This window comes from Accipiter gentilis, chromosome 27 (genome assembly GCF_929443795.1).
Source record: "Accipiter gentilis chromosome 27, bAccGen1.1, whole genome shotgun sequence".
Lineage (NCBI taxonomy): Eukaryota > Metazoa > Chordata > Aves > Accipitriformes > Accipitridae > Astur > Astur gentilis.
In genome coordinates, this window is record NC_064906.1 from 17488245 (window position 1) to 17504853 (window position 16609).

At 39.2% G+C, this 16609-nt stretch overlaps 1 protein-coding gene across 2 annotated transcripts in view; it reads left to right on the forward strand.

The window, feature by feature from the left end:
- The window catches only part of EPB41L4B (erythrocyte membrane protein band 4.1 like 4B), a 174140-nt gene that overhangs the window by 58654 nt on the left and 98877 nt on the right, over positions 1–16609 (forward strand). For both annotated transcript variants that reach the window (XM_049830427.1, XM_049830426.1), the window contains exons 3-6: positions 6137–6179; positions 8400–8478; positions 11907–11951; positions 12754–12806. In XM_049830427.1, coding sequence (XP_049686384.1) covers positions 6137–6179; positions 8400–8478; positions 11907–11951; positions 12754–12806 — 220 coding nt within the window. The remainder of the gene's footprint in view (positions 1–6136; positions 6180–8399; positions 8479–11906; positions 11952–12753; positions 12807–16609) is intronic.

A 16609-nucleotide genomic window follows, 5' to 3' on the forward strand; every position in this document is an offset into this window, starting at 1 on the left:
TGCATCTGAATTTTCTTTGAAGGGCTCATTGTTATTCAAATCAAGAGGGTTTTTTTGACTGCTTGCTTTTGATATTACTGCTGTGATTTCTTAAGGGTGTGAGGGATGTGGAAAAATGAGCAACTCAAACCAGTCAATTAGCCTTATAGTGTGATAGCCAGGAGTCTTTTTCCTTACGTACCGCTTAATACTGTAACAAGTGCTCGTTAGGCAGAACAATATAGGGACAAGTCTTATTGTTCAATACATAGAATGTTGGGAGGAAGGGAGACTGGTAAATATTTTGATAATGCAAAAGGTGTCCTTTTCTGCTTCTGGTAGAAAAATCCCACTTCCCCCTGAATAAACAGTGAAATTCATTTGTGATTCTCTTGCCCCTGCCTGAATCTCTTTTGTTCCTCTGGATGATGAGCTCTTTGGGACTGTGGTGTTGCAGGATGTGTGCCCATGGATTGTAGCCCAGAGCAACAAATGCCAGTCACACCTGGAAGGTCCCAAGAGCTGTACAGGTAACAATATCCTGTAGTTCTTAGTGCTTCAGTTACTAATAGTGGCAGCGATGCAAATGCCAGTTCAAGTAACTGGACAAAGACAAGGTTGCTGTCTCCACAGGGATGTGGAGCACCTGATGAACGACTGCTTCCAGCTGTGGTTGTCCAAGGCTGTATTGCAGTCTGTGAACACTTGGTGGGAGACGCCAAAACACTAAGACTTCCCAGAGCATCTCTAGTTTTTAGTCTTCCAGTAGCACTTGCTGTTTCCAGGTGGACTGGAGACCTGGCACAGACTTGAGAAGCAGCTGTACAGGGCAGGTGGTTGTGATGCTGTGTGTCAGTGATGCTTCTTCATTCACCTCTAAGTGTAGAGAAGTCAAGTCTCCAGTCCGTTCAGGACAACAAACAGTTTTTGCTGTTTTCTTTTGTCTTTGTGCGTGGTCAGAGTATAAGCTGAAGCGGTTTCCTTAGTTGTCTTCTACAGATTTAGTCAGGTTTGTTACAAATCCTTTCAGTTTATTTTTTGAGTGTTTGGGCACAGGCTTCAAAATGAAAGGTAACTTTTTATTGCTAGAATTGATCTGGAGTGACATCAACTTTTGTTGTCTGTATAATAAATTTAGTGAGAATTATGCTACACAAGGCAAGGCTTTTATATAATTTTTGTGGTTTACTTTTTTTATTCCCCCCCTCTCTGGGTTATGAAGTTTCACTGCCGAGAAGAGAAAGGGAGTAATCTGTATGTACTGTTGTTTTGTGTGGTAGTGATTGTCTGTGTTCATGTTCAATTGTAAGTTCTGCTTCTGTCACCTCATGTCTGCAAGGCAAAATATTCCTTGGGCTGAAGTAGGTTATCGCATGTATATGAATCAAGATAGGATGATGGTCTTGAAGGATGTCTGTATAGCTCTCCATCATTCATGTGTAGTCTGTCTGGACTACAGATAAACCACCTCACGTATCAGGATGTTTCTGAGATGGCTCTGTGCAGGCTCAGGCTGGGACAGGCAAGGCTTTCATGAATGCCACAGATTGGTTACGGTGCTTTGTGATACGCTGCTCTATGCAAAAATAATACTCTAATTGGGATTTTTCTTTTTCAGTTCTATCTTTCAGTCTTAATATTCATGGTGATAATTAAAGCGTTACCATGACAGGATTTGAAATATGTATGATATTAATTTTATGTTTAGTTTCTGTAAAGAGCCATGAAAAAAATGCCTTAAAGTAATCCATATGCAGCATGATCCTAAATGTATTTTCAGGAGTATGAAATGGGCAGGTGCAAGAGTTGTGTAGCAGCCTTTTCCTGTTAGGAGATTACAGTTTTCTTTCACTAAAAGCTAGCTGTTTATTAAAGCAACTTGGCAATTAATTTGGACTAAATATTAGCAGGTATGTTCTCAAAACAAGATAAATGTTTTGCAAAATCAAGATCAAAAGGCAGATCTTGGGAACTTGGCAGAACGGGAAGGAGTTTCTGCAAATAAATTTTTGTGTTTTGAACTGTAGGGGGCAAAATTTTATTGTGGCTAAAATCAGTTTGTTTTAAAAAAATCCTTCTAGTCTTTCTGTCATATTAAATTCAACTGAAATCATATGCCACAGATACATTTGAAAGAAATATTTTTAAATTAAATCGAACCTCTTTGTTGCAGTTACAAATAATTGTGGCTCTATGACCCTAGTAGGAACAAAGGGGTGTAATCCTGCTGCCTTTGGTGTCACTGAGAGCTTTTTACTTTTGAGTTCAGTGTATGCTGTCCTAGCAGCTTGTCTCTTTAAGTGTCCTTACGACCAAATTCCATTGAAGACAACACAGGTATATTTTTATTAGTGATGAACTGAAGCCTTAAGCAATGCTACTGGCACCTTTATGCTGTAGTCTTAAGTAAGTCCTTTCTGGAAAAAACTAGCCTGCAGTTGCTTCTGCTCATCTGTTAGCCCTAATTAAGTTAAAAATAAATGAGAAAATTAAGACAATGAGGCTTTTTTTGCAAGTACAATTTTATTTATCGCTTTCTGGTAGCCCAAACTAATTTATGGTAACTGCTGAGGGTGCTGTAGGGGTCAAGCCTTCTATGAAGGTCAGTAAGTATGTAGGGGTGTGTTTTTCTCAGAGCCTTACCAAAGCCTGGAGGTGTGAAGCATGGCTTGAAGCATTGCACTTCTACTTGCAGAGCTTGCTTTCGGGAAAATTCCAGTGCACGTGGAAACACAAATGGCTGGTTTTGAGCACACTTCACTTAAAAGCCTTATACTAGCTTTTGCTCTGCTCTGTACAGTAGTTACAATTGGCCAGAAAATTACTTTTATGGCTGAGGCTTGGTGCTCTCACAGAATGGATGCCATAGAACATTCATATTGCTTCAAGTATTAAAGGTTAGAAACAGAACTAAGCGGGGTGGGGCGCGGGGGCAGGAAATGAAGGCAAGGGGATCATAAAACTGGAGTCCACAAAACCCAGTGACTGAACATACTTACACTATGACAAAGATGAGCTGATACTACACTTTGTCATTGGAGAAAGATGCATGCACTTGAGCGGTTTCACAAAAGCACGCAAGGGTTAGCAGAGTGTGTCCAGTAAAGATGAAGTGGATTCTTCAGAACAGCAGCAGTGTTTGCAACAGAATAATGATGGATGGCAAGCCTCAGCACGGATGGGGTGTTTGATTGATACATTTAGAAGGTGTAGGAGAAAAGTACTCCTTTGTTTCAAATGAATGGAGTTGCTAGTCTTACCAAGACCTCTGGAAGGGCAGGAGGTAAGAATAGCTGAAGCATTTTGAGAGTCTTTTCATGAAAAGGGGAACCTTTCACTGGAGTGGAAGCTGGAGCTGAGTCAGTCCAACTGTGGAGGTGAACAAAGAAGGACCTTACTGTCTCCTGATAACAGTGGTCATGGTGTTCCTAGGGAGAAATGGTGGATTGCAGAAGTGGCACAGGACAGCTGGGTGCCTATTGTTGCTACTTCATAGAAGCATGTTTGCAAGAGTCATCAACATTTTATAACTTGCAGTCCTATTTGTAGGGGTCCATGACTGCAAAAGGAAGATATGTGGAACTGCATACAGTGAGATTTTTGCAAGAGCCATCTGAAACTACTAATTGCATTTAAGAGGTTGCTTACATCATGTAGTGGTGGAATCTGGATGCTGAACATCAGACTTCTGGATTGAATGTGTCAGTATGTTTAAAAAAAACCCCAAACCCCAGTGCTTTGACAAGGCCAAAGTTTTCAGGAGCTGTTGTGTATTGAAACTGTGATAAGAGGTATCCCCAGCCACATTGTTGTATATGTTTATTCAGAGACTGTTTGCATGTTAGAAATAGTAATAACTGGTTTCATGAAGGTTCACACAAAACATGGCATTGCAAAATTTTCTCTTGGTTTCAAATTATTTCTGATGTCATGGTAATTGCATGTGTGACTTGCTTGTGCTTTTTGTGGTTCCATCAAATAGCTATTTTGTAGGCCAATAATTCTGCCGGTACTGGGCCAATAATACTGCCAGTCCATGTCCTCCTACCTCTGTATTTTTATTTCGTGATCTGTGTGGTGGCCACATCGTACACAGCCATGATGTGCAATGTGGCTTGGGGGTAAAACAGCAGCTCATTCTTGCTTCTGAGGAGAGATGAGTTTAATGCTTGCTGTGTTTATCTCCTGGAGCAGTCTGCCTCTGGCTGCTGGGTACAGAGAATGAATGATAGCTTCCCGCCTAGGCTATAGTCTCATTTAATGGTCGGCACAAGTAGTTCCTAGAGTCTTGTTAGTTATTTTTAAACCTTCTTTGAAGTATTTACAGTTAAGAATAATCAGTTTGAAACTTGCTGTTATTTGAGTTTTAATATGCCTAGGACACCATATTCCAAGATGGGGACTATCGGCTGTTATTTTACTGGGAATTATAGTAGTTCAGGTTGTGCAGTGCTTATTTCTGAACATGGTACTAATGTGAGCCATAGATGAAAAGTTATTGAAGGATTTTTGCCTGTACTATAGATGTTATTCATGTTTGGTTTTATTTAACATGAAGCTAAAGTTTTCTTTTAATGGAATCGGTATATTTGTCTTTGTGAGTGGTTTATCTTTAGCCAAAATAAATATTGAGGAGAGAGACATTTTTGTAGCTAGGTATTTGAAGCATAAAAACTTAATCTGCCCTGGAGGTGTGAAAGTAACAGACTTGTATAATTTCAGTTAAAAAAGCAAAGTTTCAATGTTGATATTCTTTCCTTTTCCAAAATCTGAAATTTCACAAAGCTTCTGTGAACTGCTGTGGTTTCTGGTGTAATTCTTCATAAGAGAGCAAAGTAGAGACAGAATAAATTACTTCCAACACTAAGGAATGTATTTGTATGAGCTGCTGTAATGTTTTATTTCCACTCTGGTAGAGATTTCTCAAATTGTAAGGATGGAATCCTTGGCAGCCTCACCTAAAGGACTCTAGCAAGTCTCATGCAAATAAAAGCACCTTCAGAATAATTGTTCCATTTCTCCTTCTTTCTCTCCTTTTTTTGTGAGATTTATTTATCTCAAGGATTGTAAGTTGTCAGACTCTTCTGTACCTGTGATAAATAAATTTTTGCCTTGGCTTAGGACATACTTAGTAAATAAATACTAGCATTACTATCCAACAAGTAATTTTTCACATTTATTTAGCCATGGTGTTAGTGGAATTATAAGTAGTCATTCCGAGATCCTCCTTTTTCTGAAAGCATGAATGCTTCAACAGGGAGGAAGAAGAAGAGGTTTTTTCTACTAAGATTTTGTTCCATAGTACCTAGTTTATTATTGTGAAATAAATATATACATAAAAATAGAAAAACATTTATCTCAAGGAAGTCCAAATGCTGGTTTATTACCTTGTGCGACAGGAGCATTTACATGGGGTTGCTTCACATCAGATCGCAGCCTTGTGTAGGACGTTGCGCTGAGACAGTCAAAGATTTAAGCTAAATTTACACCAGAGAATGTTTATTGCTACACTTCTGTGGATGCAGCTTGCATTGATGAGAGACTGCACGAACTTTGCTGGGAAGCATACTTTTTTGTCATCATAGTTGCATCTATTCAAGATCTTTTGCCATTAGTTTAAAAAGAGGAGGGAAGGTATGCATCAATGTTTCAAAAAATGCCTTTAGTGGGGGTTAAGTCTTCATCCTTATCTTGAAAAAACTTGGCTATGGAGCAAAGGAAGGCAGGACAGTACAGGTTCTGGAGGTTCTCCATCAAACAGGGGAGTTTGAAGGAGACTGAAACCCAGGGGTTTGGCCTGCTGTCCTCAGGGGCACTTGGGCAACAATTAAACTGAGGGACAAAAGGGTATTTTCCTTACACGCTGCTTTGTGGCTTTGGATTTTGAGGTTTCCTCTCTGGAAAAGTGAAACTTCTCTGGCAGTGCTGGTGCGTTTGTTTTTGTTTTTTTTTTTTAGTCAGGCTTTCCCCCATAAAAGAAGGTAAGCTGGTAAATATGCAAATAAATACTTTTGCAAATGTGTAGAAGTTTAGCAAATAAATATGGCAATATTTCCTTCTAAGAGATTTTTATCTGTTAAGTTTTACTGTAATTAGCTTATTGTGTCAACAAAATCTTGAAATGGAACTGCTTTTAAGTGTGGATTTTCTTTTTTAGCACTGGTTGGACCATTCAAAATTCATTAAGAAGCAAATAAAAAGTAAGTACCATGTCTGCCTATTTTGTTACTTCCTTAAGAATTTGAACTTAAAGTATTTGAATGTGATTGTGAATGTTTAAATATGGTCTTTAATGGAATAAATATTTCTTAGGAAATAGAGTTAATTTAATGGCTAATTGGCTGACTGTAACATGTCTAAATGCAAGAGCATTTATAAGCAATAGACCAGCTTTCAGTAGCCCTCGTTAAACATGTGCTGTTTGTCTGAGGCAGAGTAGGTTGCCAGGTAATGTCAGCCTGATCTGTGAAATCAGGTTGCCTGGACACAGATTGCTGTTTCTGTCACTGCTTCTGATCCAGAACAGATTTCCTGTTCTTTTTTTTTTTCTTTTTTCTTTTTTTTTCCCCAAAGAGAAAATGGCAAATATTTTATTGAGTAACAGTTAACCTCTTTTTTTTTTTTGTATATTATGAGTAAAACTAGCCGAAATACCTGCTGTTTCATCAAAGGGAGTTTTGGGTGGAGGGGATGGGTTTGGCCGATGAGTTTTTTGTTGTGATCGGCTAAGGCAGGCACGTTGCTCCTGGATCTCTAATAATCTGGTTGCAGGCTTGGATACAGTACAGCATCAGCACTAACGGTGTTTTGTTAATGTACTGCAGTTGGCAACAGCAATATGCCTACTGATAATATCGCTTCTGTGAGATTAAAATACAGCATTTTGTGAGGAAATTGTTGACCCCCTTGCAGGACCTCACAGAGATGGGTCTTGATTGATTGCTTCAGTGGTGCTTTGTTTTTCTTTCTGATAAGTATCCAAATATCTAGATGAATTTTGCAAATGGTGGAGTTCTTCAAAGATCCTTAGGACACTTTGCTTTTACCCCATGGTGTGTTGGCATCAGTCTGCTAGAATAGATGGTAAAGATAGCTGCTATGGGTAAGGTTTTGGTGGTTGGCTTTCTCTCACCTTTTCATCACGTCACAGACTACCTCAAGTCACTAAGTGATTTGCAGGTGCGCTTTCTGCGATAGCTTTGTCCTTTTCTTGATCTGTCTTAAAATGTGGAAAATCAACGGTTCTGTGGCACCTTCAACAAGTTTAGTTGCACTGGTTTGTCTGTGTTTAATGTGTGAAGGGCCTGTTTTAAAAGAAATTGGCCAAGCCCTTCCCTGAGGAATGCTGAAGAGGGAAGCAATCTGATGAGTGTTGTAAAGGTCTGTCTCACAACAGGACACTTTACATTCAGCAGGTGCTTTGAGAAGAGTTCCTCTTTCATGATGGATGTTGCTCACTGCTCTTCCCCCCCCCCCCCCCCCCCCAGCAGTGAGCAGGTAAGAGTCATTATCTTGCTGATGCAGACCTTACCAGTGGTGCCTAACTGTCAGCCTAGGGTACTTACAACCTGTCTTCTAGGAGCTATTGTTGGAGCCAACATCAAAGCTCTAATTGTTAGAGTTTTGGCTGCATATTGTTTAATAGAATGAATCATTAATAGGCACATATATACTGTGTTGGTGCTGTGTTACAGAAGACCTTACAAAGGTGTGAGAAAGAGTCATTTTTTCCAGCATTTAATATACCAGCAGGCTGTTAGTCCGGAAAGTGAAGATTAGGCAGATAAGGATGCGTTGGTCACAGTCTCATCATAGCTGGGTAACATTTTATTATCTGTGTTACAGAGAAAGTCAGACGTAGCGTTCACCTTCTGCCATTAGCAAATAACAATTCTTACAACTCCGCTTCCTGGAATTTGTTAGATTTCTGTGTCCATGGGTGCCTTCCAGAGTCCTCGTCAGGACTTTCACCTTATTATGTCACCTTTTCTCATTTGCGTGTATCAATTCAAAGCCTATCTATTGGGTGGGAGTTTTTTGGAGTTGTGTTTGTGCCTGGTAACAAGAAGCATCACCCTCTCCCTTCCATATCTCCCTGCCCCCAGCAACAGGCAGCGTACCTGGAACTTGCTGTCATTCACAGGATGCTGTGGGGCTTCTAACAAAAATGTGTTTGCCAAATGGACTATTGCTTGATTAATCTAATGATTAGAGTATCATAAAGTATGGTAATCATCTAATCTTTTTTTCATGCATTTTTTAATTTAAAAACATGAAATATTTGCTTCTCTGAAGAATTTGAAAAATGTACTTAATTTGGGGTTTCTTGGGTTGTGGGGTGGTGGCTGTTGTTCTGCCTTAGCAGAACCGCAACTAGTGTAAACTTTTTTTTCCCCCATTTAAAATCTCTGCATATACAGTTGGACCTCCGTACACACTGCATTTTCGAATTAAGTACTATTCATCAGAACCGAACAACCTTCATGAGGAGTTTACAAGGTAGGAACTATGAATGGTTAACTGGGTGACTGGCAGAGGGGTAAATACGACATCTAAGGTACATGGGGGTGCTGTAAGCAGGTGATTTGAGCTGTCTTACTAAGACTGGTCATTTTGTCTGACTTAGGTGTTTTCCTACTGTCAGAGAAACATAACCTTTTTTATTTGCTGCCAGAAACCATTCATGGGCCTCTCCCAAGTGTTTTAGTCTATAGGAGATGCTGTGTTCTGGTGCTTTGAAGTTAGCAAAGAAAGGCAGCGTTGGGTGGGGAGAGCTGCAGCTGGGACACAGCTGCTCCTTACACCAGCGATACCTGCTGTACCTCTGGGAGGAATTTCCATCGTGCCCTGCTAAAATGCCAGTGCTCTGCATTGTCCCACTTGCTCTGAGACTTGGGGGTGACTTAATAATGGTATGAAGGCCACAGAATTGTGGGAATAGACAGCTTGAGTTCTTGGTTGGTTGGTTGAATCTCTTCCACTTCGCTATGAGTTCTCTGTGGTGCAAAAGATGCAAGGACTGCATTGTATCAAGCCACCTTAGAATACCTGGAGGTCTTTTGTTTCATTCTGGTGGGCTGTTTTCTGGGCTGTGAGGACTATATCTTGCTGGGTTCATAGCACCCTGGTGTGACCTAGCGAACATTCTGAAAACTGGGAAAAGAGCAGCTGCAGGAAAAGGGTTGACTTTTGTACCTGCCAACTCTGTCTTTGTATAGTAATCATCTATCTTAATGTTATTTTATCTTTTTTTGTTGTTCTGTTTCTCACCATAGGGCATTTTCTATGTCTTCTAATTTGGTTGGCAATAATCAGCGTACTCCCAGTCAGCCTAAGATGTTTAAAGATTGTTGGTTGTTGTAGTTCGTGTGCACGTGATGTTTACATTAAACTTATGCCTGCAGGCATACATCTACTGTCTCCCATCTGCTGTGTTGACCATGTATTTTTTTTTTCACTGCCCAAGACAAGATCAAAGAGCTAATTGTCACCACCTTATGATACTGACATGGAGGCTTTAATATCCATTATCAGTTTAGTGCAGCAGTGTTAATTCAATAAAAGGGCATATTGCCAGACAATGTATAATTAACCTATAGAACTCCCTGCCGCTTATGTAATTGAGTATAAGATCTTAGAGGATCCAAAAACCTGGATGATTTGGGGGATTCTCTAATGAGAAAATGCAGTTAAATTAGTAGGAATAATATATATTTTCTGAAAATGGATGTAAGTCTTCATACATCAGGGTGATGTTAGACAAGTATTACATTCCCTCTGTGGTCAAATTATTCCATTACTGTCTACCACAAGATTTCTTGCTTAATCCTCTGAAGTATATGATCCTAGTCACTGCGAGATGTGGGTTTCTGAGCTATGTGATCATTGCTGTGATCAAGTAAGACATTTCCTCTGTAAGTATTAACCTCTGATGTTTTGTGATCTAACTATTGCTGAAAGGTGACATTTCAGAAGACTATTTTAATTAGAAAAACACTTGAGTCAGCTAAATTGTCAGCGTTACGAACAATTTTTTTTTTAATTATAAGCTTGACAGAAGACCACTGTGAAACTATGCAAAGAAAATGAAAATGAGCTGGAAATTGATTTTACAGTGAACAAATAGTTGCATTTTCCTGTTTTATTGGGGAAGGTAATTTTGAATGTTGCTGGATTCTTAAGAATCTTTATGCTGGCTGGATCATGTTTTCCAGGTAGCTCGTTGAGTAAAAAGTGAGGATTAGCAACTATATACTCAGAATTATTCCAAGGGGACATCGAATGGGAGTAAGAGGAGGAAGAAAAATGATCATTAACAGTAACCATGAACTGGCCTGGTTTTTGGGGGGTGTTTGAAATTCCTTGTGGAGACCCGTTTTCTACTAGACTCCAGTTTCTACTGAAGCTGTAAACATCACACTCTCATAATTAGCACAGTAATGGGGAAGCGTTGAAACCCTTCACCCACTCTACCTTTTTCCAATTTAAAAACACAGTTGAAATCCAGTGCATTTTGGAAGACATCTTCTCTCACTTTTATGGGATTAGTTAGTTTAGTTAGAAAAACAACAGAGGAATGTACATGTCTGTACATGTGTGTTGTGGAGAATTTTCTAAGGTATTTTGCTGATTTGGAATATCAACAATTGAGATGGCAATGCTTGTCAGTCTGCGTGCAGAAAAGGAGTAAGAGTAAGCCATCCCAACCAGAGCAGAGCTGCAGCCCTGCACAGGCCAGCTGACGCTGACAGAAGCACTGCCCAGATTTTTCTTGCAGATTTAGAAGAGTTCAGAGGGTTGTGCATCATTAGGGGAAAACAGTAAGAACAGGAAATATACTTGTCTGCCCTTAATCTATACATGCAGATACCCAGGTTTGTGTGGCAAGTCAGGTATTAGCTAAGTAGGTGAATCAGAGATGTGACACAGAGCTAGCATGGATAAATCTGATTCTGCTTTAGTGTATCTATGAGAAGTGTTTTTAATCTTCCTTTTCATATCTGTTTTCCTGTCTGATTCCAACAACTCATCCTTCACCACATTCACAGCACATCCTCTGTGATGAAAAACACTTGGTCTTCATAGCATCCTTTGTAAAGATAGGAGAAGTTGATGTTTGCCTTTACTAGGTTGACTCAGTAGTGCTTCATGCTTTCTTTTCTCGAGTCACTCATTGTTGCAAGCCTCACCCTGCATTGTGCAGAGCCTGCCTCTGCCATCCTGTCCTGTACAGAACTCTTCAGGACCTAGGGCACTTCTGCATGCTGCAAACCCCAACTCTTGAGTGGCTGTGAAATGTGAAGCATGCCTAGAACTGAAGATTAGCAACAGCTTTAAATACTGCTAGTTTGAAGGCTGTAAATTCCTACGTGGCCTCCTAAATAAGTGCGTGGGCTGTGTGGAATTCAGATTGCTTTTATTCAGAACATTTCTGCTATTTTAAGTGAAAATTCAGTCTGAGCTTTTCCTTTTTGCCCAGTTTGGACTTTCCCCATGCTCAGTATTTGTGTTTGAGAAGGTAGCCCTGAAGTCTTCATGCCTTTATCTGCGTTTTGGCTCTAGATTCTCTAGTTCAATTCATGACTGAATTGGGCAAGACCCAGTTCAGGAGAACACTGGAGTGTCAATAACATTTAGGTGGCTGTGGTGTATGCTCAGATAGAGCACATCTCTAAACAGCAAGGCTTTGGAAAATGTCCTGAACACAGCCAGTAGGTAAAAAATGTTCTCTTCTTTTTGATTTTGGTGAAAGCTATGGGAACTGTGAAGGTTGCAGGGTGTATCTGAGTGATCCCAAAGGCCCCTTTTTTTTAAGAGCAAGTTAATGAAAATGTGACTGCAAAATGAATTGGGATATTTTTCCAGCCATTGGGGCTAGAAAGATGACATTATACATACTTTTGACTTTCCTAATTTTTATTTGTCAGGTACCTGTTTGTATTACAGCTCCGGCAAGACATTCTTTCAGGGAAGTAAGTACATCTTTGCTCTTACAATTTAAGGTATTTATAATAGTTAATCTCTTAGTGATTTAAAATTTTACTTTTAACTGCATCTTTTTAATTCTTTATGATATTCGTGCACAGATAATAAACATGATTTACAGTTCCACGTGCATTTTTTTTTTTTCATTTAGAACACAGAGATAACATGACTTTGTGTGCATCATGACTATATTACTGACAAATAGAATGGGTAAAGACCTTTGATGCATTGGCCAGGTGATGGACATGTATAAAGAGAGCAAAGACTGTCCTGGTTTTTATGACGTGAAAATGTAACATGGGCTTACCATGTTTTTCAGTACGGTAGGTAAAGTAGAGGAGGAAAAGATGATGAAGTGTCACACTTCTGTACAGGTCAACCCTGCAAAAATATTTTGTGTGTTTATAGTCTCACTCTGGCCAATAATTTCATACCTGCTTTTTTTTTTTTTTTTTTTTTAAATTACAACCCCCCAAAAAATTAAAATGCTATGTTCTAAAATATACTGTTGAAGCAAAAATGGTTTCTTAGTCTATTTAATGTCTTCTCTATTAGTTCAAGCTTGTTTTATGGTGGGGCGTATCATATGTTTAGTAGTAATTAGAATGTACCAAATTAGGAAATAATCATATGCAAGTAAAAATCAATTGTAGATGTTTCATATCATTAATAGCTTGTGGAAGTTAATGTTTCCATTTCTTATATCAGACTACTTTTCAGCTTTATTGCAAGAAGTATTCACTGAGAAAAAAGACATAATTTCTATAGCTTTTTTTCTCCTTTTTTAAGACTGAAATGCCCGTATGAAACTGCTGTTGAACTAGCAGCTCTGTGTCTTCAAGGTATGCAATCTTTTGAAAGTGGTTTGTCTTAATGTATTAAAAAACTCACATACTAGTTTCTTTTCACTCTTCGTTACTGATGTTTTCTCACTGATGATGTATAAATGCCATGCCTTTACCTGAGGAGAAGAATTTTAGGGAGATCGCTTTCCTGCGTTCCCTTCATAACTTCTGAACTACGTGAGCTAATGTCGGCATGCTTGCCAAAGGGAAGGAGCCTCAAAGGCATGGATGGACAAAGGCTTCAGGGAAACCAGGGGCTGACCGGGGAAGACTGACCCCAAGTAGTTCCCCACTGAGGGAGCAGCTGTGGTGTGTGCACAGTGTTACTACTTCAGCCACATGGGAGATGGTTACAGAGCAGGAGGGAGGGGGTGGCAGGTATAGCAGAAGAGAAAATTATATAGAAAGGTAAGAACTAAGAGTACTTCTGTGTCAGGGTTACAAGATTTAAAAAAACCAAACACACAACAACCTTAGGACACTAGGTTTCATTAGTTTATTATAGGAAAAACGGGGTTTTTTTTATTGCTGCAAATACATTAATATAAATACTCATTCCATTTCAGGCCGTTTGTTTTGCAGATGGGAAGGAAACTTGTGTAATGAATTCCAAATCAAGTTTGTTTTTTTCTGAAAGAAAGTGCAGTGATCTGGTCCATTCTACGCATATCAGCAGCAAAATGAATCGAAATGAAAAATACTCTTCCTGTTCTGCTGGTGGTTGGCAAGGCACATGGAGTGCTTAGGCAGAATCTCTTAGTTTAACACAGCAATGGAGATAACTCAGTGATTCTAGATGGACTTGACAGTCAAAACTGGGAAGTCGGTTCCAAACAGCAACAGATGTAAATCTAAAGGGCAGTGGGTTATTCTTCTGCGCCAGTCTGGCACAGCTCTGACTGTTAGGTGTGCAAAGAACTGCTGCAGGCAAACTCCATTTTTCTTTTTGAGATGAAGAAAATCTGGAGCCCTTATTTCATTTGTTGCCTCCGTTTCCACAGATAAAAACACCGGTAACCTCACCCCTGATCTAAGCAAGGACAACCAAGCAAAGAATAATAGGTTGATGCCTCAAGATTTTGGGTAGTAACTGACACCTGTGATTACTGTGTAAATGTAATACAATAGCTATCCATCATGTTTATAATGTCTCCAACTAGGTACCAAAACTAACACTTCTTGACACTGTCTGTGGGAACATACTTTTATACTTTCCTGCTTTTTTTTCAGTTCAGTTTTCCACTATTTTGACATCATCACAATAAGTTTCTCCAAAATTATTTCATTATTGCAACTAATTTATTATCTTTGCTGACATATGCTATAATTAGCATTCTTTGGTATAATGTTTGTTACATTGTATTGGCATTGGAAACTTAATTAAGCAGAAGAGTTCAAAGAAATGTCAAATGATTATTCCCCCCCTCAGCAGCTTACATTTACTCTGTAAAATCCAGTCTTGCTCCTTAGTGTGGCTTTCCTAACAGTAAAGAAAAAGTTATAAATGGCTATTCAGGAATTGGTACTCTAAGCCCTCTGAAAGAAAAGCCTTTTCTCTTGACAGGACAGCTTTAAACTTCATATATTTTCTTTTTCAAGGAAGTTGTTCTGTTACAGTAATTCTTTCTTTGTTTCAAACAACAGTTTCCAAGGCTGGTATTCTGTGTGAATCACCATGCAAACGTAAATTGTTGGTTTGTTGCCAGTCCGGTGAAGGAACTTCTGTAGCAAATAACATTGATTTACAGTATGGGGTAACTTGTGAAGCAGATACATAATCGTATGCTTTGCTTAGGGATTATCTGCCGAAAGGTTGTCATCAAACTTGAATCATCACTGTTAGAATAAGTTAACTACCTCATGAGTCTTGCGTGGCTTTCGTATTTAACCAGATATACTTTTGAAACTACTAATTAAACTCAAAAGGAAAACTTTTTCTCAGATCTCCAGTTTTCAGTTCTAATCATAAGACATCTTCATGGGATAGTGCAAACTTTTTTTTTTCCCTCTGTAAAAGAATCAACAATATATTTACAGATAAACATATTTTCGCAGTTTTCAAAAACTTTCTAGGAAACTTCCTTTTAAAAATGTCCCGCAGTTTATGCAGTTATTAAAGAACACAGATAATGTATATAAGCAAAGTTATGTAACACGTCCCCCTGCCTGCCCCCCCCCCCCCAAAAAAAAAAAAAAAGAAAAAAAGAAAAAGACCAGAGAAGGGGCACGCCAAAGCATGATACTTTGTCATAAAACCGCAAATGAAGAGATGGGTCCTCTGCTGTGCCCTTGTGTTGAAAAATATTAGTGCTGCTGAGCCATTCAGGGAACATAATTCCACCAGGAAAGACACTAGGGAGAGCATCCTCCTACGGAGCCGCGCTTCCCCCTTCTTCTGCTGCCCTTCTACCCTGTGTGGGGAGCTCGTGAGACTCTTACAGGCTCTTACTGTCAAGACTTGTTTCTTAGAGATCAAAATAATGACATTGTTTGCCTGTAAGTGGATAAACAGCGAGTGCAGCTATTGAGAAACAAGGGTGGTATGTTTTCTTGTACTTAATACTTCTGCCCTAGCTTCTCTGTGTGTCTTGTCCTACGTGCTCATGGTTCTTCTCACCCTTACACATCCTCTTTACGGCACAGTCAGCCTTCATTCCCCACCTTCCCTCTCAGTGAACTAATAGAGAAATCTCCCATGTTTTTCCTAAATAGTTGTCCACACATAAAACTTCAGGGGAAGAAAAGTAAGAAACTGAAGTCCTCCTTGCTAATGTTTGTTGTAGCTCCCTCTTATACTGGAGACTGGACGATCAGTAATTCTTAGCATCATCTGTGTTAAATAGGCTTCCAACTTAGGTGAAACAGCAGCAGAGCTGCAATAATATCTCTGTTAAAGACATGTAGATAAGAATACTGTAACTCACCATGGAAGATTACCACTGAAGAGAAAAAATGTGTGTGAGGCAGTATTTAGAAATGAAGATCGGTGAACTGGATCTGTTTAATATCCTGAGGAATGCTAAATGTTTGAGCGAAGTTCAAGTGCTCAAAACCACCTAGTAGGTGTATCAGTCAACAGATTGCATTTTGAATGTAACTTCCTATGTTCTAATTTATCGTGTTAGGTATTTTTGAAGACGGAGAGTGAATTAAATTTTTGCAACTGTTGCGTATAAAACTGTACTGAAGCAAGAAAACTTGTTTTCTTCAAGGGATTTAATTTCCCCTGGGGTTTTTTTTGTTGTTTTTTTTTTTTTTTTTTTTTTTTTTTTCTCCTTGGTAGTAGTAGTAGTCAAGAAACCCCGACTGACAAAGGCCTGGTTTGGAATCACATCATATGTCAGGTGACACACAGTGTTGCTGTACAGTGTATTTGCCACTGATGTTTATCTCACAGTCCCGAGGCAGTGACGTTACAGCTTCTTTGCATAGCCAAGAGGTTCCAGGAGCAAAGCATGTTACAGGCACAAGACAGTTAGGGGTGTCAGTCACCGAGATGCTCGGAACTTGCATCTCCTGCTGAGGTCAGTAGAGTTTGCAAGTGTTCTGCTCCTAGAAGAGAAGATACCAGGCCCTAAGCAAATAAGTCGAAAGTGACACCTCAATTATGTTAATGCTTCAGCATTTCTTTCCTTAAAAATTACTTAATCAGAATATTACGCCACCACTGTGTTTTTTTTAAAAAAAACAAACAAAAAACCCCACAACTTTGTCACTGGTTTCTTGAGACTAGGTATTACCTTCATGTTTTGACATGAACAGTAATGTAACAGAGCATCCAACAGAATGGGAAGAGTTTT